Here is a 25546-nt window from a genome sequence, read left to right as displayed (position 1 = left end):
CACCCTAGTTGGGCATATATTTGAGACTAAAGAAAGTGAGGCCCTCTTTAAAAGAAACCCATGCTTTACCATAGCGACTGCTTTTCCTTTTACTGCCTTGAAAAAGAACATGATTGAACTTTTGCTTTGGGCTGGGAATGCAGCTATTACATTTTAGGAAGTAAAACAAAACTTCATAAAACCTAGTTACAATAAATCATAAAATGGTATCTGTTAGACAATGCACGGCTGTTTTCCACTCTCGTTCCAAATCTCCAAAATCCCAGCCTCTCCAGGAGGGAAGCCCCATAGGGCCGTTTCCGAACATGGCTTACAGGTGTATACACACTTTGATTCTGCAATGGCAGCTACAGTCGCCTTCTACCAAGCCTCCCAGCAGCAGATAATTAATACTCTGGTTAGGAACAGTCCGGCTGAGAGGTGGGGGAGCCTTTGCAGCATTAGTACCAATTAGGTACTAGCAAGCCCTGGGAGGTACTGGGAGCAGTGCAGAACTGTACTGTCACAGGGGAAGCTCGAGTGGCCTACTGTGCAAGGACTAGTCAGGATGCACCATCCTTTTGGAGAACACAGCCTACTCCCCAAGTGTTCCTTGCCTAATTTGCAGGCTGATGCAGAATGGGAATGTGGCCATTTTTCCACCTCCTCCGTGTCCCACTGGTGTGCAAACAGGAGGAGTTCTGTACTCTCCCCAGCAGAGAGACTGGTAACTGCAACTCATCCTTGCGCATGCCTCACGAGGAGCAAGGTTTCTTCTGTTCTCCCACTGAATACCCTGCAGAATGGTCTGGCGTTTAATGGGGAAATCTGTGTCCAAACAGTGCACATCTGGAACTGACAGATATTAAAATACTATATTGCTTCTGTGGACAGATTTAAAAATAATAAAAATGGTTGACTGCTAGAAAGGGGACATGGTAGAAATATCGTAAGTATTAAGATCAGAAGCACCGCTTTCGTTTTCAGGCCTTAGAGCTATGGGTTTAAAAACAAACAAAACCAAAACATTTGTTCAGTTTTTATTCTATATCTCAATGCAATATTGTGTCCTTGAAAAACATTGATTCCTACTTTCTAACATGTACTTTGTTAACTATCGTTTATGTTTAAGATATTGCGTTTCATCAAAGGCAATATCATACTGTATCTTTGTTTTTGCTTGACTGCATAATTTGTAAAGGATGAAAAACCCTGTCTAGATCATCACCGCCTCAGACATGTAAAAGAAGAAATTAAAAAAAAAAAAAAAAAAAGGAACGAAGCCAAGCTCAACAACACATTCTTTCAATGAGTTTATTTAAGATCCCAATTTTTTTGTTCTCAGAGTTAACAGATGGCATATTTTTTATTTCCAGTATTGTCTGCTGATAGCATACTTTATGTACATAAATCAGTGAATTATAAACTGTGATAGACGTTTGATTGTAAAACTTTGATTGTTCTAAATACCAAAGCATTGTGTAAAGCCTTTGAGTTTAAATCTCACGTAAAGGTTTTTTTGGAGACTATACAGGGAAAATCGTCGAGTCTCTACAGGCCTGGTGTACATTAGGTCCTTTCCCCAACTTTTTTGTTTTTGTTTTTGTTTTTAATAAAACTATAACATTGGTTTTCAAACTGTGGTTCATGGAGCATTTGCTGGGAGCCTGCGGAGAGCTGGTTGCTCACATGTTGCTGACTCCTCCACAGCTGCTAAACCACATCAGAAAAGAGCTAAAAATATGTTAAATACTTCCTTCATATTTTTTCATGTGAACAACTTCTGTAGTTGCCAACGGTTTGTTATGTGATTGAAAATGACATGGTGGCAAATGGGAGGGGAGATAGCCATATGAAGATTTCTGTATTCAGATATGGTCGCACTACAAAAGAGTGTGAGAATGCTCAAACTATAGGTACCTATGTGAACCCATGGAGCATTTTCTGTTTCTTAAAATGTGTGCCAAAGAGACATAATTAATCATTTATATGGTAAAGCAAATATGGTAAGTCACATAGATTTAAGACCACAATGAACTGTAAGCAATCAGAAGGCAAATTAAAGAAAAAATACTGGATCAAGAATTTATTTAGAGGACCACACAGGAAAGGGTGAAAAATAATGATCAATACATAAAATATGCAATTTAGAAAAGTCTTTGCAACTCACAAAATACAATTTGAGTTCATTCATCTACTACTAAAGGAGTATAATCTTATATCAAGTATGAGGATATGTATAAATAATACTTTTAAACTATTGGGAGTCACAGGAGAAAATCTTTTCAAATGGTGAAAAGGATGTATCCTTATATACAAGAAGAAAAATGATTAATTGGCTAAATGCTATACCCAATTAATGGGTTTAATTCAACATTGACTTGAATTTATGTGACCTCATTAAAGGCTTCCCCAAAGAAGATGTAAAACAATGGATGCACTTAAAAAGTTTCTTCTGTTTTGAAAGTTTTATCAGCTTTAGTAGTATACCCCATTATGTACTGTTCAGGGAATACTGCTAAAGCAGACAGAAACGTTCAAAACACAGACTTTTTTAACTGTGTCTGTTCTTGTTATTAGTAGGAGTTACCAACTTTAAACAACTTGATTCACTGCAGAAAGTAGCATCATTTATAGATGTCTGCCCATTTACTTTACAAAATGAGACGTTTGCATTCATGCAAATATTGGACTTTTTAAAGACATGCAAAGGTGTTTGCACTTTCCAAGTCAGGACCAGATTAAGGCATGGGCACAGAGACCTGTGCCCAGGTCTCCAGCTCCTGGAGTCCGTGTGTGAACAGAATCTCAGTTTTCATTTAAGTTTTTTAAACAATAAGTTTTTAGCCATTGTGGTTGCAAAGAGAAGCATGAAATCATAACCCAAATGTAACAAATTCAATGAAGTATGTCCCCGAATCTGCACACAGCCTGAAACAATAGTTCTGAGAGGTGTGAACTACCCCATGAATTTCAATTGGGTATTAACTCTGAGACCCACTGCTCTGGGTGTCTCTTCTGTCACCCAACAGAAGACTGTGACTATGTCTACATTACCACTTATGTTGGCATAATTTACATCACTCAGGAATGTGAAAAAAACACGCCCCTGAGAGACATAGGTTGTACCAACATAAGCATCGGTGTGGACAGCACTATGTTGATGGGACATAGCTACCACCGCTTGTTGAAGGTGCTTTAATTAAGTTCACGGGAGATCTCTCTCCTGTCGGCATGGAATGGCTACATAAGAGATCTTACTGTGTGGAGGCTGCATCGGTACAGCCGTAAGATCTTGACAGTAAACATAGCCTAGCTGTGTGACAGGAGAAGAGTGCAGCAGCCTGCTACTGCCAACCAAGGGGAAGACCCTGCTGCTGCTGCTGCTGCTGGGATAAGAGGACCCACACTGCTGCCCCTGGCCGCCACTCCAGGTAGGGGCAGAATAACAGCACAAGGGCAGAATAATGGAAGTAGAGCTACAAAGAGCTCTATGTTGTGTGCCCGGAATCCTGGATTACCTTAATCCAGCCCTCTATCAATTGTGTGTACATGCATTTTAGACATGTGAAGAAACAAACAAATGCACATCTTACAAACATTAAAAAGGGGAAAAAAAGGAAAACTAAGAAGGATGCTTGTACCAATCTAACCCACCATGCTGCACTGATATGCACCAAAAACAGGATATTTGAAAAATTTGTACTAGACCGATTAAAGACCACCTAAAGATTATTTCTAGGTTTCTCTCCACGGAGTCTGAAAGGAACAATGCAGTCAACTTTGGATCTGTATTACTGGTAGTTTCTGCAAAGTGGAGACAAATGCCATTGTTTATAGTCACAGTATATAAATAAAAATATGTTTTCCTTTTAAAAACTTTTTTCTATTCATTTATATAAAATTGAGAGCCTTCTTACCCCCCTAGTGCATATGTGATTGGTGCCAGGAGCCAGGGGAAGAGGTGGGGAAGGGGAGAAAACCCAATGATTTCCAGAAATCAAAACATTTTAATTGTCCCCATCTGGACCTTTATGATCTCCATTCAAGATATGGTTCTTTTTGGAGAACCCATGCATTACTTCAGCTGAAAATAGGGCTAACCCCGAAATCATAGCTGAATGAAGACTCCATTAAAAACAGTTTTGTTGATGTGGCAGGGGAAAAAATTCCTCCTTCAACCTCTACAGGCTGCAGAAAGTCCTCCATTTCTGTTAATGACCTATTCCTTCTGTCTGATTCAATACAGCCCACTGGCTATGGAAATGACAACACTCAGCAGGTGACAACAAAACAGTCAACAAACAGTGCTGAGATATGTCATTTTCCTCAAATACTTTCTCAGGAATGAAATGACACAGTACAATATGCTGTATCCAGCTCAGATCAAATATTTCTTTATTAAACGAAACTACATGTACTATAGTTGCCATATAAAATTCAGGTTTAAGTGTGTTGCTTCAAGCTTCAATTGCAAAACAATTTGATACTTGATTTTTTATATATACATATATATTTCCCCCCTTGGTCTCTTAATACACACCCCCTTGGGCAGCTACTGTTAAGATGTCATATCTTTGACATAGCTTTGCATTGAAAGCATTGCCTTTCTGGGTCCAAACTAATGCACTTACTGTGACTGGGACATCTTGGGATATGTAAATTAGCATCTTTCAAGTCTCTGAACACAGGAAGTCCTCTTGTCATGTATTCCAGATCATGGATCTGAGGCCTCAATTTTAAACAACAATGCATGTGCAAAGGTGTTTAGCCTTTTCAGATTCAGAACTAGCCTTTAGTTCCTAGTTCTCTTTAAGAAAATGAAATATATTCAGCCAACTTCTGTTCTAATTTCCAAAATGGCTTCATAGCCTTCAGTGGAGTTGCTCTGGATTTACAGCTGTTTAAGTGATCACAGAACTCAGCTCAGTGAGTACAGTTATGTTTACTCATTATTATATTTGTTTATTACTACTTATATTAAAGAAGTGCCTAGAAGCCCCATGCCTTTCTCCACCAGTGGAACAGCTGTAGCATTAAAATCAGTACTAGAGATTCAGCTTTTTTTCTGACTGTTTTGTGGCTTCTCTACTAGACGAGTCTCGTGATCAACCCTTGACAGACTCCAATGCAGGTATTAAATACTCATCTCTGGAAAAAAATGAAATACTATGCATCCTTGAATCTAAGGCAGAATTTTGTTACCGGGGGTGTCCTGTTTCAATGAAGACATACTGTACAACTGAGATATTGATCTTCTGTAGTTTTCAGAGATCCTACTAACTTTTTCACAACACTACAGGTATTAGTCCCATAGTCCTGCCTTAAAACTGTGCTCTGATGTGACTTTTGAGCAGTTAATATCTGGACAGTTGATGGTATATGATATTATTGTTTCAGTAGATCATATGGTCTCTCTCTTTTTCTCAACAATGAGCACCCAATACTTCTCTGATCCAGTTGCCCATGATATAATCATATTTCTATTCTTAGAATTTGGGATTTGTATCTGTACAGATTCTTTCCGTCCAGTTGGAAATTTCATTTTCTTCAAATCTGTTTCACTTGTTTTTTTAGAGTCCCCCCCCAGTATGGTACTACTCCCTCTCCTTATGGCGGAATCAGTCTTTCTTGCTGAATTTATATTAATCTAATACTGCATCCCATTCATTATTGTGATCTCATCATTCTTCAGAAAGGCCTATTATGCCTAAACTGTGTTTTGTTATCAGGTATTCTAGATTAACTACGTTTGCCTTTAAAGGTTTTTGCATGGGTATAGAGAAGTTTTTCCTGCCAGTCTATTTTTTCCCCCTATGCAACTCCTTTCTCTCACAGTCTGTTACTTTTTGGATTATACCTCTATGAGCTCAACCTATGTCTCCTACAGCTTCACCCTTGAAAGCTTTGGATATTATTTGAACAAAGGAATGAGTCTGATAACAGTGAATTATGTGTGACAAAGATGAGGGTCCAATTAAAATGTATAAAGTAGAGGATGTGTCTTTTGAAATCACTCCCCTTTGGAGGCCTATGCCATCTTTAATCTGCTTCTCCAATCTACCTTGTCACCTCTGTATTCCATTTTATCACACAATGCATGCCTCTTAACTGCCAAAACACTGTTAAAGACCATTTCATTGATTGGTTTAAACTACAACAACCCTCATCCCTTGAATTCCATTTTATTTTAACAACTGATATACAACTTTAATCTGCCATGTTGAATGTCAACAGTAATGACTGCCCTGCACCTTTAAGCGGGGGTGGGGGTATTTGGCTGGCTGGCTGAAGGGAACAGTGCTTTATGACTTGGGGGGCGGGGGACGGAGAGAGATGAAAACTACTGAGGTGTTCGTTAAAGGAAAGAATGGGGGCGGTTGGGGACTCCATTCTTATAGCCCACCTAAACCCTCCTACGACGGGGTGTGGATGGTAAGGTACCAGCAATGGATTTGCTTGAGTCCCTGGATGGAAAAAGAGGGGGAGCTGGTGAAAGCCCCCCCACCCCCAGGTAATTATGGAATAAACATGGGGTTACCTGTACTGTACACTTTTATCTGTTGGGTAGTCCCAGACATCTAATAATAAAGTTGCAACCTGATTAAACCCATGTCAAATGTGTCCTATCTTTCTTTCGGTATAGCCAGACAATCATTCTACTTCCTCACCCTCCTTTCCTTCAGCAAGTCCAGAACTCTGCCCCAAATGTTTAATAAGTGTGACTAAAATTTTGTACACTTCACCACATTTCCTCCCTATGCCATATGCTAACATAGATCTGTGAACAACCTGTCCCCTTAATCCAGTACAACTCTATAAGAAACTGAACTGTCACCTTTTATAGTTACAAACTGCACCACTGACATCATTAGCAATTGCCATTTCTTGTCCACATATTTCCAAGCCAGCAGTAGACTCTTTTCAGTTAATATCCTTTCTAGACTGGCATAATCATCTATATATTCCAGGACAACCACCTGCTGCTTCCTCACCTTTAGTCTCATGTCACTGTTGCTATCCTAACCGGTGTTGTACAGAGTTCACCTCATTATATAATACTTAAAGTTGTTGAAAATAGTACATGAGAAGAGGAATCCTCTCTTCCAGCTCTCAGGTCAGGTAGGGCCCTGTGCCCTAATAAGAATCTCTGAGAAGATTGGAAATGTGCCCTGCCACCCATCAAGCTCCAAGATCACCTATGCACCTGATGCCGATTTATACGTGTTTTTGTACTTAAAATGAATAACCATGAAGTATGTGATATCAATTTTAAAACTCCCCAAACTTTTACAATACTTAAACATTTGTGGCTGAACAAAAATTAACTGCTTCTTATTGTCTTATTCAATAATGATCATTCATTCTGTTTTGCCAATTTTAACTCTTAGCAGTCTTCCTACTAAATCACATGGCTAAATATTGCTGCTTGTTTCTACCCAAAGGAAGCATTTTTTGTTTCCAAACTACATTATTAACTATGTGCAACTTCTGTACCATCTTTCATTACCTGAAAAATGGAGAAGACCTGCTCCACTCCCTGATCTTTCCTCTGACTTTAACAGTGAAGAGTCACAGGTTTTGCACAAACTAAATTGGTTACACACCTAATACATGTTTACAATGCATGAAAAACTTTACCAGCATACTCTCCAGTTAATCTGTTGCCTTCAAGATATCTTAGTCATGAGAACAAATAAATAGTGTCATTATCTTGTTATACTGTTGGTGATTATTATAAATAAATATCAATATATTTAAAATGTTATAACATATTGTAGTGAGAACATTTAATGAACTCTTTCCATCTTTTGAATCTACCATGTTTGATGGATGTCACTGTGCTCCTATTGGTGCAATAACAATGCTGCAAACATAGAAAGAGAAATGGAAGACCAAGGCCTATTACCATATGCAGAAAACTCTCTGGTGATCTGGTAGTTTCTTATAAATTCTATACAGCTTTCTTCCTTTGTGTATATAATGGCACATGTTTCTACAACAGGACAAAAGATGTTACATCCTTTGGAAGTAGAGAGGAAATTTTTTCATAACAACAGTTTTCAATTATAATTGCAATAGAACTGGTTAAATATGAAAAAAACAATCTGACAAATCATTCAATTTGTTACTATTCATGCTTCTATATTATTGATGTTAGTGAGTATTCTGAGAACTGCTGGCCATTCATGAAAGTGTAAATGAATCCCAACAGCTTCACAATATTTAGCCCAAATGAATATTTACCCAAAAAATCATAATATAAGTGTGTTACTCATTATTACTTATTTGTTTTTTCTCCTGTTTAAAATGTCTCAATCAACCAATCAGGAAGTAGAAACAAGACCATAGGTAAAATTTCCCAAAGGACCTTAGTTATACAGGAGGTTAAGTCCCTTTTTCAAAACTGACTTAGATACTTAGAAGACTCAATCCCATTGTCTTTCAATGAATCTCAACCTACTAGGTGCCTAAGTCACTTCTGCAAATGGGACTTAGCTGCTTTTGAAAATGTTATCCTATGTGATTTGGGTGAACAACTACACAGTATGAATAACAAAAAGTCAATAGTCACTGTAATTAACTGGCAAAACGTTCACAATCAACCCCCGGTCAAGAAACATTTTGTCCAAACTATTTGGTGAATATTTATTAATACCAACTACACCCAAATGTATCAGGAATAGTTTTTCAGTGATTTTCAAATAGCAAGGAATGTTAAATTCACACAGGACATTATTCAAAATGAATAACTGGCCAACTCTAAAGATCAGTAACCCAGAGTGTCACAAACACTACATTAATACTGTTACATACTACTATTACTGTATTGCATTTATTACAAAGACTAATGTTTATATTCTCTTTACAAATATAAAAAAACAATAAGGGGCATTTTTCAAAATTGAAAAGATTTTTCTGGATTATAAGTATTTTTTTAAGCAGGTATTAAAATATTTGATTACAAGTGTACCCCTACATTTGGCAACAAACAGAATACATTTAAGAGTCAAGAAAGTACCTTTTATTAGACCCACACAGATTTGTTTGTACTACATTCTCACATACTAGCTGACAAATGGGTTTTCTGGGCACTGTATTTGTGAATCAAGAACAAAACACATATGGCTCTTAGATTCTCCATGAAAATATGTAATTTAATGTAAGTTGTGTAAAATGTTAGCAGCAATGCAGCAGACTTCTTATACCCAAGGGTGGATTTGGGATTTTTTTGAGTTTTTAAATGCAGAAAAGCTGAAGAAAACTCAATGGCCCCAATCCCATGTGAGATCCTGTAGAATGGAGTGAAAGAAGAGTAAACCTCCACTAAGAATTACTTGTGGAAATTTCTCCTTTACCATTCCACCAAAGGATTGGAGTTTCCCTAGCTCAGAAAAGGTCATGGAGCATGCACACAAACACGCCAGATCCCCATCCAATCCACAGGAGACCAGGGATTATCACATAAAGATTCCGCAGCATCACAAGTCCCAACTAGCTCTGATTTGGTCCTTGACAGTGTGGCTCCTTCTAAGCCATGCTGACAAGGAGTCACTGGACCAGAAACATCATGAAGATGACCCTTAGAGGAAGGAAAGAGGAATCCCAGCTCTGATGGTGAGGCACAATCTAAAGTGGATTTCTGTTTTTCTGATTTTTTCAAGGGTGGTATGAGGACAATGTACAAATCCCCCAAGACCACCTTCTGTAAGCCCTGAGAAAAGGAGAGAATACTGTTGAGAAAGTAGCTGAGCCCTTTTTCAGCACAAGATGGAGAAATCAGTACAATCCCACTCCACCTGCAAATCATGCGGGCATGACTGGGCTCACTGTTATAGTGCTATTAGATGGTCCTGGGGATTGTCACTGGGATTTTGAGCTTTTTCACTCCTTGTTCACTGGCTCAAATCCATCTAAGGCCTGTAATGGCCCAAACGTTGGCTAAGTGTTTGGGGTTTTTTTGACCTACGGGAACTGAGCTGGTGTTCTCAATCCACTTCCTTGTGAACAACTCCACATGACATAAAGCACCATTATAACTGGCACCACGATAAAGTCCACAAATAAAATGAAGATTTAGTGGACATGGAAACTTGAATAGTCTTCTGAGTGAAAGGGATGGTGCATAAAAAATTGAGTAGAAGTACACTAGTAGGGCAGTTTGTAGAATCTAACACAACCACTCCCTGTGCAATTGTGTATGATAATTTAATGCACCATTAAAAAACTACAGTTGCTGACCAATCAGTGAGGCACTTTCACAGCACTGACTTCAATTTTTAAAAGTTACTGCTCTTATATACAGGAGTACACAGTCAGTAAGAATCACTGCAATTTAGATACAAAGTTGCTGTTGTTATTGTTAATGGAATATTTCTTTCCAAATCTTACATTTAAAGCTTACTGCAGAGTGTCTAATACTAAATATATCTACTTTGATAAGAGCTTGGCATAAAAAAACTATAAAACAAAACACATATTTAAGAACTTATCTAAATTTTTACTAAAAATACTGTAAACTTTACTTTCAATTGTTTTCCAGTTCAAATCCTAAGGTGTGTTCTTTTTTGTTCAAGAAATTTTAAAAGCAACTAATTTAAATATGCAAAATTATCTTGAGTTGTTCATACGTGAACTTAAAAGCCGTGCAACACAGGAAAATTAAGTAATTATGCCTCCAAGTTATTTACTGCAATTAAGCTCATTTATCATATGCAAATTAGTGCAAACTGGTCTCATTAGTTACTAAATTACTCAATATGAGCTGAACAATGTAGCACTCCAGTTTGTAATGAAAAATCCCTGTAGAGGCAAGCAGTATCAATTAAGCTAATTTGCATATGCAAATATATTCACTAACTTTCCCTTTTCTCTATATTTAGTTCTACATTTCCTGATCATTCTTGATTATATAAAGAATATGGGGTCACTGACCCCTTTTCTTAATCCTCAGTAGTTAAGAAGTTAAAGAAAGTATCAAGAGATGTAAACTGACCATATTCATCTTAACTTTTAAGTCTTTCTTGAACTAAAGTTTGACAATAAGAGATAACAGAAATCAAATTTTTTTCATTGAACTTATAATGAAGTAAAAAATACACCACAGAGGTAAAATTTAAGATATTTTTCATTGCAGCCTAACCTCATTATAAAGCTACTCTCATGCATAAGATGAATGTGGAGTATAATGAAGTCTTGCTAATAATTAATGGGCGACTCTAATTATCTGGTTTCTCTTCTATTCAAGGCATTCCCACTATTTCTCCATCCAGGTGTTTTAATTGGATAATGTCTGAAAGCTTCTTTTCTGATTGTGAGGCTACTGCTATAATAATATTTGGGGTATTTCCTTTTTTTTCCATGAGCACATTGTGCGTAGTTTCTTTTGGCCATAAACCTACCGTGGGAATCATCTCTTCAGTATGATATACTGCAATTGGCTGTGGCTTGGAAATTTTTGACATGATTGACTGAGAGTACTTGCTTGTAGAATCAAGATTTAAAATGTCACAAGATGTTGCTCCATTTCTATTGTTATAACATCACTATAAACAAACTATGTACACTTTTTAAATATAGACTATATTGTGGTTCTCACGTGTCTGTCAATAAATTTTGAATTAACAAAAGTATTAGAAAAAGTCTCTTTAATATCTGAATTTACCTTTAGCCAGGACTTTAAAATATTAATTATGAAGGGCACTGAACAGATTACCTATTAATCTAGCTTCCTTAGATCACAGATTCTGAAAAATATGGGTACTCCTGCAATACAGTACTTTTTGCAGGTTGGCTCGTATTTCTCTGTTCATCTCTCTCTCTCTCTCTCTCTCTCAAATAACAGTTACCACAGTATTGCTTTGAATGTCATTTCTAGAAGTAGTGCCCACCAAAGCAATATTTGTTAGAGCAGCATTCCACTGGAGGAGACTCTAGTTGGATTTGTGACATCTTACTAGTATTCCGACCTTCTGGAGTGCTTTTCCAATGACATCACAAGGTGCTTCTACCAATGACATCACAAGGTGATTGTCTGAGATTCCTGCAGCTACTGTATTTCAATGCTTTCCCTATAATCTCTTACTGAGTGTTGTTTTATACGTTTTAGCCTGCTAAAGCGAGACAAGATTTTTAACATATTATGACTAACTTACATCCATTATAAGTTCACTGCGCTCTTTATCCATCATCCACAATCTATTCTCTTTTAAATGTCACCCTAGAACTTTCTTTTATCAATTCTGCTGAAGATTAATGGAAGCAATTTGGAGAGACCAACACCCTCTTTGAAAAGGCCACACCTCAACAGATATTCAATATGGAATTTATGGTGACTCAGACTGAAAACCATCAACTCCACATGCTGTAGTGATTTTTTGCTATCTGTATACCTCTTACATCCCCTATGTATTAGTTGGGGGGAAAAATCCAAAATAAAAAGGAAATCTGCTTTAAGCAGATAAAAAAATGATGAAAGCTTCTTAGCCATTCAATGAATGAAAAATTTACATTCCAAATAGCTAATAAAGTTGTAGTGTGATAGACCTCAAATAACAAAATGAATTTTATGCATATTATAAGGTCATGATCGACATCTGAACTAAAACTGGATACAAATCAATTTCAATGAGGTTTTATCTGGGTATTACTAGTAATACATATTGTAAAAAGCGTATCTTTACGTATACAGTATGTATTTATATATTCATAGCAGCATGCTGACAAATTACACAAACTCAAACATCACAAAACTGCTGCTTATTTATTCTTTTTTTGTATTGTTTTGTTACATCTGTGAGACAGCACAACCGCATTTGTGTCTATTATGCAAAACTCAGTGGTGCACATTTACCATCTTTGGTACAGTAACCATAACATAAGTATTTGCTTACAGCACTAAAACCTTGAACCTAGACCTCTGCCAAGGACATACAAATAATTAAATCACTTCATTCATAATTTTTGCACTTAAGGGAAATTCATTCCAGTGGTAATTTTTACGTTTTGCTAGAATTATCTTTGTTACCATTTTACTAACTGCAAAAAGGTATGAAAACCTGGAGATTATCCATAGCTCCTTTGAAAGCTACAGCTGCGGTAGTACAGAGAAATACCTCTCAATTGTTTCAGATGAAGTGGAATATTTCTCATTATAGTATCCTAACTTGCTTCTCTTGCATATCAAAAGACAATATTCCATGCTGCATACTCGGATTGAGAAGCAGAAATTTCTGCTAAATAACAGCAGTTATTTAGTGCTGCAGTTAGAAAAGACCATATGCACAGCAGGTTTCTTATTTCCATAAGGTTTTTTGTTTGTTTTTTTAGTCTACATTGACAAAACACTGCCCATTTTGTTGCTGTTGCCTTTGTTACCTGCTTCTACTATATCTCTGACAACTAAAACCTAAAAAATGTTTTGTGGAATCACTAAGCCCTGACAAAACAAAACACATAACATACATGAATGTCTCTATCAGGTCATTTCTGTTCAATCTAATCTTTTTCACATATACCTACTGTACGGTGTCATAAAATGCTTTGGGAAAAATCAAATTATTCTTATCTCATTTACTACTAAGACCTGGAAGACATGCTGTTATTTCTTCTCTATGAAGATTTTTGTAATTTGCACTGTTAGAGTCATGACAATTGTGGGCAGGGGAAGGGAAATGGTGCTTGTAAACTAAAATGAGAAAAGAAAATCTAAATCTGAACAGGACACTTACAAAAATCAAATTATTTACCCAAAATGGTGTTTTATACACACACAGTATATCTGTGAGCAACAGTTACTGCACAGTCCAATATAGCTACATAGTGTGATTCATCTAAATTATTACAGCACAAAGAGTACTTGCCCTCCCTATCTCATTAAATTTCTCTCACTCATAGACTTTCTAAAAAGAAAAAATTGGAATCTGTAAAAAAAATCTCATAAACGTAAGCCCTGATAACAGCATAATAATAATTGGCAGAAATATTGTTACTGTCTAGTCATCTTGATTATTTTGGTAAAGCCATTATTTTTACCTGTAAAATGTGACTTCCCAAATGTGATTCAAATACTTCAATGGCAAGGGCACTGGGGCTTCTCCTGCGCTGGGCACCTATAACTGAATAAAAAACAATTATGTTCCAATGTCTGCACATTCAGTCATGCTGTATCCCTGATTACACCACTGGAAAGATACTATAGACATGGACTCTTGCATTTTTAAACACCATTAGTGTTAATTACAACTTTGCCTTGCACTATAGTAAGTAAAATCACGATATAACTTTCAGTGACTTGAATTTTGTGGCACAATATTATTCTTTTCAAAGCTGTTAAAGTGCCCGGGAACTATGAAAATGAACATGCAATACTAATGGTTCTCAACCTGTGGCCCAATCAGCACACAGCTGCAGCCCATGTGACAGCCTCAGGGCCATGCAGGTAGTATATATATTGTGTGGATGCGGCCAGCATAACACATAGAGAGCTGGTAAAGAGATTGAGAGCCACCCAACTAGACAAATATGGCCCAAGTCCCGATAGAAGTTTCTTTGTTCATATTGCTAAGACTATGGACCAGGTTTGGTAAATAAAATAAGAAATATTAAAGTAGAAGATGCCAAATATAACACGTGTGCACCCAAATGTGCAGACAAAACCCCAAAAATTACTCCGTAATTGTAAAGATAAGAAATATGTCTTTCTGAACATGCTACCTCCTTCATTTGAAAGTGGACTGAAGTGCCTGAAAAAGTCACCATTTGCAAACAATTTCCTCTCCATGATATCTGAGGTATCAAAACTATTTCCTATTGTAAGTATAAGGAAATATTGCAATATCCCAGATACCAAGGTAACTGCTGTGTCTTCAAACAGCAATCTCCATACTATTTGTTAAAATAAATAGTTTTAAAAATAGAAAGGGAGTAACTTGCAGTTATGTTTTCAAAGGCAATGATGACTAAAATAAGAGAAAAAAAATCAAGAAATCACACAGTAGAACTTTCATTAATCTCTACTTCATATGGGGTGCCAGGAACAACAAGACAGTAATAGATGGCTAAACACAGCCAAGCAGGGGAGAAAGTAACCTACTGTAGATATAGAGTTTTTTGTTTTAGGTCTAGATTGTGTCTAGCTCTGCTTGGGGAAAATGGGGGACAAGGGAAGAGGGGAGATGGTTTAAGGAGACTCCCCTCCCCCTTGCAGAGGGCAGACATATTCACATCTAAGACCCTGGTGGAACAGTGCCCCTGGAGCACAAGAGGCAGTGTTGCATCTCTACACACCACAGTGCCTTGAAGACATAATCTAACTCAATGTATTTAGCCAAGGAAGCTCAGTGATAAAGTTTGTAATAGGTAACAACAAATATAGCGTACTAGACCAACAGAGTAGTCCAAAGCTGTTACTGAACAGGCTAACTTGTTAGCAGGCTGATTATCAATTGTCCAATAAAAACTAATTTTAGAGCAACAATTTGTAGGAGTCTTCTGTGACATCAGCTGCCAAGTCTGATATCTGCACACAAAGGTATAGGTCAAGTAATGACAGGGATGTTGACTTATAAGTATAATGTCACTCCTTACTGATGCTTCATGTAATTTCCTTGCAGGAAATTCTAAACTATTTATACTGGACACACAATTGACTTCGTTGTTAATAGATTCAGTCAACAGCCTATAACAGTTACAAATGGTGACTGCTCCAGACCTAATATTTCCATGTCATCTTCATCTACTCTCTGAAAGGAAACCAAGAACATACATAAAAACAGCTAAAACAAATGCAGGGTTTTCCCAGATTCTTTCATTACATACTGAATTGAGACAATAGATTTTTATGTCACAATCAGTTATGCACTTTTACTCCATACAATAGCTGAAGAGATATGTCACATCAATATTATACTTGTACTTGACTTAGTTTCTTACTAATCAATTTTACTTTTGGTTTTCACTCCACAAACTGACCCCCACTTCTCTGACCCTGAATAGTTTTGCTCATCAGTGCTTTTGTCTCTCCTTTTCCCATAGCTACATGAATGCCTGTAATTTGCAGGATTTTGATCAAGTATAGGATTTAGGGACAAAATTCAAAGCATTGTAAATTCTTTAGGATTACTTCAGTCTGCAAATGAAGTGGTCTTCTTTCCCTACTCTAGGCTCTTATTCTTTAACTCCTCCCCCCGTCCTCCACACACAGGCTCATATTTAGAGATGATCCACTCCATCTAGCTTGCCCTACCCCCTGAAATGCCCTGAGCAGTTAGCGTGAATAGGACGTGCCGCCATATTTATTAGGGAAACTTTAGCTTTAATTATAGCTAGAGTAAGATATACAGCATTGTAAAGGTTATCAGTGTTCTCATTATTCTTACTATCAGTAAGTACTGCACACAATACAGCCGTTTCATGTATGGTTTACCAGAAACCAAGTGGGAAAAATCTACAGGTGTTCCTTAAGCATTGTTTCTTCTTTTTATATAATCATTGTCTAAAACAAACAAACAAAACTTAACTGGTTCTCTTTCTTTCAACTAGACTGTGATTTATTTTTCACACCAAGCCTAAAGACATCACCACTCAGATATTTTTTCTGATTAATGTTCTATTTCTATACACCACTCCCTAAAATTCACTGGCATATTTTTAAATGTAGCTGATTTACTGATTATTGCTTCCAGTTCTACAGTGTTAATTGCACATGATGGTTGTTCAGCGTGCGAATGACATAACTTGAATAAGGTCAATGGATATGATCAAACAGAAATCAGTAAATGATCTGCATGTGGAGTTTTAAAGCAATAGCTGTGATGTAGAAGCCTTTTTACTAATAGCTCATCTGTCCTTTTGCACTTTAGACCCTTTCAGTTTCAAAGTGTGTGTGTGTGGGGGGGGGGGGTTCAAATTACAATACTCCAATATGAGTGAGCTGATGTTAGAAAATGCAAACTGGACTGGATAATCACACCTTTAATATTTGTCAATCAAATCCACTAAAAACCTACACATGTGTCTTGGTACATGGTATCCATGTGCATAAATATCTTGTGAGAGTTTCATGCCATTCAGTTCTATGTCATTTTTATGGTGCTGGAACGCCTCTTGATTTATGTGTTTTGCCCTTATGCAGGTGATGTGGGGCTCTAATGACAGTTCCTAATTTTACAACCAACATAAATATGTTAAACAGGATACCATTATGGCCTCTGGTAGCCAAGCTCCAACACTAGCATTATTGGTAACTTGCACTTTATTTTTTCTTTGTACTCTCACTATCATATTTGGCATTTTGAGGAACGAGACAATAATGTTTTGATAATTCCAGAACATAGAATACAATGCTATTTTCCTCACTGTTCTGCTTTCACTGCCTCAATATTTTACTTTTTCCAGCCTCAAGCAGTTGATTTCATGCTGTTCATCTGCATCACAAAAATAATATTTTAGTATACCAGGGTATATCAGATTGGAACATTTCAGAAACATGATGAGTTTCTTATGCAATTTGGCAGTCCCGTAACAGAGTAGACTCACATGTGCTGAATGGGTCATTTATTAAATCCAATATACAGCCTTCATTCCCTTTATCTGATTGCCCAATTTAAAGACACTACTTTTAAAAATCTACATTAGATATAGGATGCTCAAAGAGCAGAGCAAAATAAAATAATGTATTATGGCTTAGATTATAACCTACTACTATGCAGTCATGCAGGTGACTAAGCCATCCTCCACCCACCATGCACAATCATATAGGGCTTGCTGGGATAGGGAGTCTGCATGCAACCGGGTGATTCAGACTCTGTGACACCACTATTTCCTATCACAACAAAGCAGACAAGGAAGGACTGGGGTACAAGCAGAGAGAAGCAAGAGACTAGATGAAGTTATATTTCCACTCTTCCATCCTTCCAATGTTTCAATTGGCAGTGGCGATTAGGTGCCAGGCAGGGAGTATGCTCTATCTGGCAGCGCAACTGATGTGGCATACTTCAGTTGCCTGTCATGGAACACAAGGTCAGGGAGAAATGTGACTCAGAGATGTGCCTCTCTGAGTCACAATTCATTTTTGGAGATCTGCTTGTGCCAGTGCAGTTATATGACACCCCGTGTTCTGCACTAGAAACAAAGTATTAATCTAGCCCATTATGAATAACATAACAGACAATTGCTTCAGTGAGGTGCAAATCTTACAATAAATAATCTATTTCCATAAACTCGCTACTTACCTATTTTGTGAATGAAATCTAACTGCATTTCCCCCCCCCTCTCCCCCCAAGGTTCCCAATGGAAACACCACCATAGAAAGTTTAATTGTTTACACACATAATCTCATAGAATTTCCAAGAAACCTAGAGTCCAAAGGATCTAGGATTTCTAAATCAGAGAAACTCAACTGATCATTGAGCTGAGGATCTGGCCCTATATTTTTAAACACTCATAACAGTACCTTTATTTTTAATATTTCAAAAACTAACTTGAGCCACAGAATCACAGTTTTTCGATTATTCAAAAGATTTCCAAATTTCATTGTGAAGATTCAAAATGTAAAGTGCTTTAGTGCATTCAGGAAATAGAAGCATTTTAACTTGGTTTAGTAAAGCTTGAAATAATTAATGCTGTACCAACTAACTAGCACAGCAATAAAATACCTGAACAAAATACCTGGCACAAAGGACTATATATAAAATGTATAATGCAATAAATCAAGGGGGGGGGGGGGACAAAGGAACTTCAAAGCCATCACACACAGTGCACACACAGTGGAGCGGAGTGTCAGTCCACTGCCTTTTCCCTTAGCTGAGCCATCCAGGGTGCACTAAAAATAGGGTGATCATATTTCCCGATGCTGAATATGGGACACCCAGTAAAATTACTCATATTCAAGCAAGTTCAATGGCAATCAATCAGAACTATGCAGTACAAACGTTCAAATTAACAATAAGTTGACTGAGCCCCTGTTAAAAGAAATATTGAATAGCTGGATTCTTTTTATTTACCTTCTTATCTGTAAGGATTTAGGGTTCACACAGGGAGAGGTGTCACACACACTCTCATAAATCGTGTGTGCGCATGTGTGTGTGACTGACTGACCCGACCCTCCCTGCCAGGCACTCTCTGCCCTCCATGTCTGGCTAGGCCCCTGGGATGGACCCACCTCTCCTGATACCTGGCACTGCATCTTCCCAAGGCAACACATGGGGAGCACACAGGGTCACGTGCCCCCTTTCCCCAGATTTCTGCCAGGGTTCACACCAGAATGTGGCCAGCAGCAGCCTTTTGGCACTGAGCGGGAGGGAAGGGACGAGAGCTGCTTCCAGACATGGGGGCGGGGGGAGGGATGACTTGGCCCGTGTCTTTGCAGAGTTCATCTTCCCCTCTGCCCCGCGCTCTCCTTTGGCTGGAAGCAGCTTGTCGCTTCCTGCCCGCATAGTGTCAAAAGGCAGCTAACACCTGACCACCGACATAACCCAGCCGCTTCTTGTCCCCCGGCTACAGTGCAGGTAGGAAGGGGTTAAGCCCTAAGAATGCATTGTGCACCGGGGCCCAGGGAACCTGACTGCAGGGTCTTCAGCAAACCCGGCCAGAAAGGTGGATCAGCAGGGGAGGGTGCCTAGGAGACAGAGCAGCCCTGTGCTCCCTGGGGGCAGGACCGGGGGACAGGTGAAGAGGGTGCTAAGCTCCTGCCCGGGAGGCTGCTGTGGAGCCTGCAGGATCGGGGCAAGAACAGGCTGGAAATCGCTTCCCCCCACCACCACTCCAGAGCTTAGCTGAAGGGTGGAGAGGCTTCCCCATACCAGCGCTGTGTGGGGCTTTGGCACACACAGGGCTTGGCTCCTCCTAGCCAGCGCCCCAGGCTGGAGGGTCTTGGGCTTTCCCGAGGCACCATCCCAGCCAGAGGCAGTGGGGGAAGGAAGGAGCCTGCTGGCAAGGCTGCTGGGTGAGCTGTGCACTCCGACCAGGGGCTGGTTCTCCGCACAGCGCTGAGAGCAGGATGCGCCCCGCCGGGGGGATATGGAGGAGCAGCAGGACTGCGTGGTGGTGGTGAAGAGGCAAAGCAGGGAGAAGACAGTGAGAGGGGAAGCACGTAAAGGGTCGATGGTGGGCAGCAGAGGTGACAGGTAACCGGCCTGGCGCCTGCCTGCACTCACCAACCACTGCAGCTCGCAGCCAGTACCAACCGGAAATGGGACGGGGGGTGGGGACCTGCTGGCCGAGACCCGGCACACAGCAGGGACTATGGTGATGGACCAGCAGGGGGAGCAGCTGGCCCTATGTGCTGCATCTTCATCCTGCCACCAGCCTTGCACACCCACCTCCATTGTTGGCCACTGGACCCCCCCCACACACACACACACTCACAGCTGGTGGGTGGGTGGCTGATGAGCAGGAATCCGGCCAGCAGCAGGACCCACCAGTACTGATGGGGGGGAGGGGGAGAGACAGAAAATGCGGGACAATTTGCCTGTTTTTAAGAAAAAGTCAGGACAGCTGCAGGAGGGCTTAAATACTGTTCCTTTAAAAACCGGACATCTGGTCATCCTAACTAATATATGTAACAGATATGAAACTGCTCTGTACTCAGTTGTGAATGCTGTATGTTGGTTTGGGAATGTTATTTTATGAGCATATGAAACCAAAGGTTTGTCTACACTAGGGGCTGGAGATGTGCTTCCCATCTATACAGACATAATCACACTACCTTTCATTGATGTAGTGTGCTAAAAACAGTGGCATAGCCAGAGTAGCACAGGCAATGGCATGGGCTAGCCATGCAGAATACAAACTCACCTGAACACCATGGATACGACTCAGCATGGGACTACACTGACATGCAAGAGGGAACTTTTAGGTTGCACCAGCAAGGGCCACACAGGCCTGTTTGTGCACGACACACTAGTACTGACTAAAGTTTACAGCCCTCTTGTGCAGACTTACAGCCCTTAGTTAGCTTTTGTCGTAAGGGAAAAAAAGACATTGGCTGTAGACAGCCCTGACTGTTCATACTCAAGCAGACAATACAGGCATTAATGCCTTTGAAGTTTGCCTCTAATAATGTGGAATCAGTAGTCCGACTGGACCCACAGAATGGGAGGAAAGATGCCAACTTGAAATCTCATTGCCTTTCAGGTAGGAAGTCTAAAACAAAGTGCTTAGAAGTAGTTACAGCTGAACCTCTAAGGAGATATGAACACTGACAGAGGGTCAGTCTGAGAGCCAGTGACTGTAGGAGTGCAGTCTCCTTTGCTTGCCGTGCAGTCTGCTGTGCCCTGTCTGGGATAAAGTGGGGCCTACCTACACTCGCAAGGAAAGGCTAAGGTTTAGATAGGATAATATGGGTATAGGCCTTTTGTTATGTTTAACCCTTTCCCTCTGTGTTTCCTATCTTCCTAAGGACAAATAAATAATACTTTGTTTCGACAATGCTTTTCTCTGTCACTGCATTTTCATACTGGTCACAAGTCCTGGAGGGAAGTCCAGCTAGACCTGCTGAAGACATGCTTGGTGAACAAGAGTGCTGTGACCTGGGGACCCAGTCTAAAAGTTGGGTGAATCACAAGATTTCATCCTGAGAGAAGTACAGGCATGAGGCTGTAACTTGGAAAGAGTACCTTCGGAGAGACCAAATCAGGGTGAAAGATTCAGCTCACCCTGAACCATTGCAATTGGTGGTCCAGAGGGAAATCCAAGGTTTGTGTCTACCATAGCAGCCTAGTGAGCATCCACAAGGCGGTGATCCTCCTGGGATGTAACATAATGGCAGATTATTTCATCTCGGGTTAGTAAAGCTATTGAAAACTTTAATGCTGTACCGTTACCAACTAACCATCAAAGCAGTAAAACATCTGAACAAATTTGTCAAAAATGACTGTATATAAAATGCATAATGCATATAAGATAATATGATAATAATATGATAATCAACTTAAAACACTAACAATGGCATTTAAAATATATTTTAATGCATATTTATTTGTCATTCTGCATGCATACTGATGTCCATTCTCCAGTCATGTGTGCATCTTTGTAAAATGTGCATACACTGTTACAGTACATAGCTGTTAAAGTAAACCAGCACTTTCAGCAGATTAACTGATCAGATGTCAAGAATGCACTTGTTAACTTGGTATGAAAGTATTATTTAAAATGGAAACTAAGGTATGTTTTATTACTTGCTCTCCTATACCTCATCTGGCAAACTGCATAAGTACATTAAGCTCCAAGAATTAAAAATATTTTAATGATAAGAATATTTAAAATACTTTAACAAAAGAGATTTGCTTTAATATGTGTAGCTGTATAATATTTAATTATATTTTACTCACAATTCTACATCTTACAAGGGGTTAAAGCAAGCTGTTGTCAGAGGTATGGCACATATCATATCACTTCTAATCCCTGTAAATCGGATTGGTGGCAACAGATTTTAAGCCTGCATTCCTCCAAAATGTATGTTTGCATTCTTCACCCACCTCAAAACATTTGAGATTCAAAATTGCCAGAAAAAATATTATTCAAATAGTTGTTTTACCAAAAATCTTCATGTGTTTTATGGGTCTCCTCCTGGCCTGATTACCCCAGCCTGAGTTTCACTGAATAAGCAGAGCAAGATCAGGCCCCAAATGTCTTTCTTTTATTGTTTTAACTTCTCAAATTAAAATGAAAAGTTCTATGTATGAAAAGACATCAAACCTTAAAAACAAGCATATGCAAGATTTTAAAATATTTGACAAGTCAAATAGTTGTGTGTGGTTTCTTTTAATTTGTACTTATTCCTACATTTTAGAGAGCGTATTTCAAAGATTTTTCTTTTCATTCTGAAGGAGGACGGCTTCTCTGTTCAAGGATTTCTAGTCATCTAAGTAGAGGGAGTTCTCCATCTGTAGCTGGGGGAGGGAGCACTGGCCTTTCTCCCACAGTCTGGTAGTTACTATAGGAACTATTGTGCCTTCTTCAAAAGGGTTACAGATAGGGTGATTAAAATTCTTCATGGGAGAACCCCCACTCCTCTCTTTGACAATGAAATTCTTCAGTGAGAAAGCTAAGCTTCTAGTTCAGGAATGACAGCACCTGAGAGAATGAGGTAGCAGAGAGTAACCACGGCTTTAAACAGAACCACAGGAAAAAACTGCTGGGGTCCATAGACTCTTCAGCACTCCGGCAAAGGATGAGGTGTTCTAAGGCAGCTAAGAGGAAATCCTAAATGGGTTTGTGGGGCTAAGGAGTAAAACTAATCTGAGTTCAAGAATGGCTGAAAAGATGTTTTATTCCCCTGGAATCCCAGCAAGCTCACTGGAAACTCCCAGGAAATAGAAACAGTAGGAACATCCTCAGTGCATGAAACACAACCACATTCAGATAATATTATGATTCCCAAAAGCTATTTTCAGAGGTAAGGAACACAGTACACTTTGAAATAAAACCAAAATTAGGGCAAACAAAGCTATTACCGTGCCAATGCAACAAAACCACCAACTACCCAGTATTCAATCTAGCTATCAGTCCAGGGTAGCAAAATGCACTGTGGCAGTGTCAAGGTGTGGAAACAATCCTCTGTTTTATTATTACAATTTAATATTTATACTGCCATAGTCCCCAATCATTGTGCTAGGTGCTGTACAAATGTATACGTATGAAGATTTGTCCGAGTCCCCAAATGTTTACAGTCTAAGAGGACAAAGAATGTAAAGAAGGTATGAGGGAGAGATACGATGAAACATATTTTATACACACTTATTTTATACACATTCACAATTTTTTCCTACTACTAAAAATAGATAAAGTAAGTATCAACTAACCCCACCTATCCCTCAACTTGGTCCAATATTATAAGAATCATGGCAGAGGTAAGTCTTGAGAAAAGGTCTGAAGGAGATATGGGAAGTGGCTTTATGGTTTAGTCTAGGGAGCGTGGTCCAAGAGTAAGTGGCAGTGTAGAAAGCAGAGTAAAAAGTTAAATAAATGAATGAGGGGCATTGTTGGAAGAGCAAGGGAGGTAGAGGTGAGTGTGGGGGAAAAGGCAATAAAAATTATGTGGATGTTAAGGCAGTTGTAGGGGAGTTGGCTGTGGTAATCAAGATGAGATAAGGGTCTGCATTAGAGTTTTGACTGATGTGGACAGAAAGAAGTGTCACAGAGGAGGAAACACTAGATTTGGATACCAGCTGGATGTGTGAGGAAAAAGACAGGGAGGAGACAAAGATGAGATCCCTAAGAAGTTTGGAAATTTGACAAATGTGCAGATAAACATTCAAATTTGTGGATATTTGTCCAAACACAAATACAGGAAGGTTCAGCCACACCAAAACAAAAATCACATTATGATAACCCCAGGATGAGGGATGGCTTTGGAGTGCACATCAGAAGAAAATAGAAGAAGCTGAATGTTTGGAATAACAGGTCTAAGGCCTTTATTTTCAAACCACTATTAAAATTCCTCTGGGAAGAAAACTGCTGTCACCCCTTTCTGACATCAGTGCTAGACAAATTGCTAGTGTCACTGATTCTGTTCTAGGAAGGAGGGCAGGATATCAACATCAAGTCCCTGTTATATAGTGTCAGACTATACTAGCTGGTAAAACTAAGAGGCCTACATCTGTTGTCTTGACTTTTTTTCCCAGTCCGATCCCAATGGTTCATGTCATGACATTTGTAACATCTGCTACAAATGCTGAGGTAAGTCAAGCACAACCTGATTACTTCCAGTCTAATACTCCATCCATCCACAGGGCTTTTACATGCCACTAGTATGTCAAGGGGACCAAAGGCTATTGGATATACAGGAAGCAAGGTACAATATATATTTATGAGAGTCAAGTAAGGGGAGTATCTCTCTGTGACATCCTCCAGTCTTTGTCTTTTTTGATTCTTGGCACTGTAATTTCAATGTCTTCCCTTCTGCCAAAAGAACGGGCAAGCAGCTTCCCCTTGGAGCCAGTTCAAATGCCTCTTTATATATTAGGCAATAGTGTATTACAGTACATGAGAGCTGTGATCAACATCTCCCAAGCTTCCACCAAGTTTAAATCACAGCCACTCTCGGCTAACCTGACTCTCCTAAATACAACTCTGTTTTCAGGATTGGTTCTCCCAGGTGAAACAAATTCCCCTTCTCCCCTCTCTCAATCTTTTGATAGCATTGGATTCTGCACATTATCATATGGGCAATATTTATCTTTTAATTCACAATATTTGGAGACTGCAACTCTGACAGACCAAAATTGCAACAACAAAAAAGTTAACTCTGAGATAAGCTGCTTCACAAAATGCCATCCGTCCCACAGTTTAACATGCAATGATGGATGTGGATTTCTATCGGATATATATGTGGAATTCTTGAAGATTTAAAACATTGTTGTTAACTGCCTATCATACAGTATGCCACCATGGCTGTACTATCATTAAAAAGCACTGTATGCCAAAATATATCTCAGACTTAAAACAATGTGAACGTTTCAAAAATACCTGGGCAAGAAGCCAACCATTCATTATGGGGCTGCAACTGCCCACTGAATTTTCTTTAAAAATATTCATGTCCTCTTCTAACAGTAATTGGCATATG

The 25546-nt window shown here is 39.0% G+C and overlaps 1 protein-coding gene across 2 annotated transcripts in view; it reads right to left on the bottom strand.

Moving 5' to 3' along the window:
• Nucleotides 1–25546, bottom strand: part of NPAS3 (neuronal PAS domain protein 3) — an 804768-nt gene that overhangs the window by 396544 nt on the left and 382678 nt on the right. For both annotated transcript variants that reach the window (XM_024196025.3, XM_029911526.1), the window contains one exon: nucleotides 14014–14096. In XM_024196025.3, the coding sequence (XP_024051793.1) occupies nucleotides 14014–14096 (83 nt within the window). The remainder of the gene's footprint in view (nucleotides 1–14013; nucleotides 14097–25546) is intronic.

The sequence above is a fragment of the Terrapene carolina genome, unplaced genomic scaffold (assembly GCF_002925995.2).
Source record: "Terrapene carolina triunguis isolate 2854851 unplaced genomic scaffold, T_m_triunguis-2.0 Scaffold96, whole genome shotgun sequence".
In the NCBI taxonomy this organism is placed as follows: domain Eukaryota; kingdom Metazoa; phylum Chordata; order Testudines; family Emydidae; genus Terrapene; species Terrapene triunguis.
This window is presented reverse-complemented; position numbering and strand designations above follow the sequence as displayed.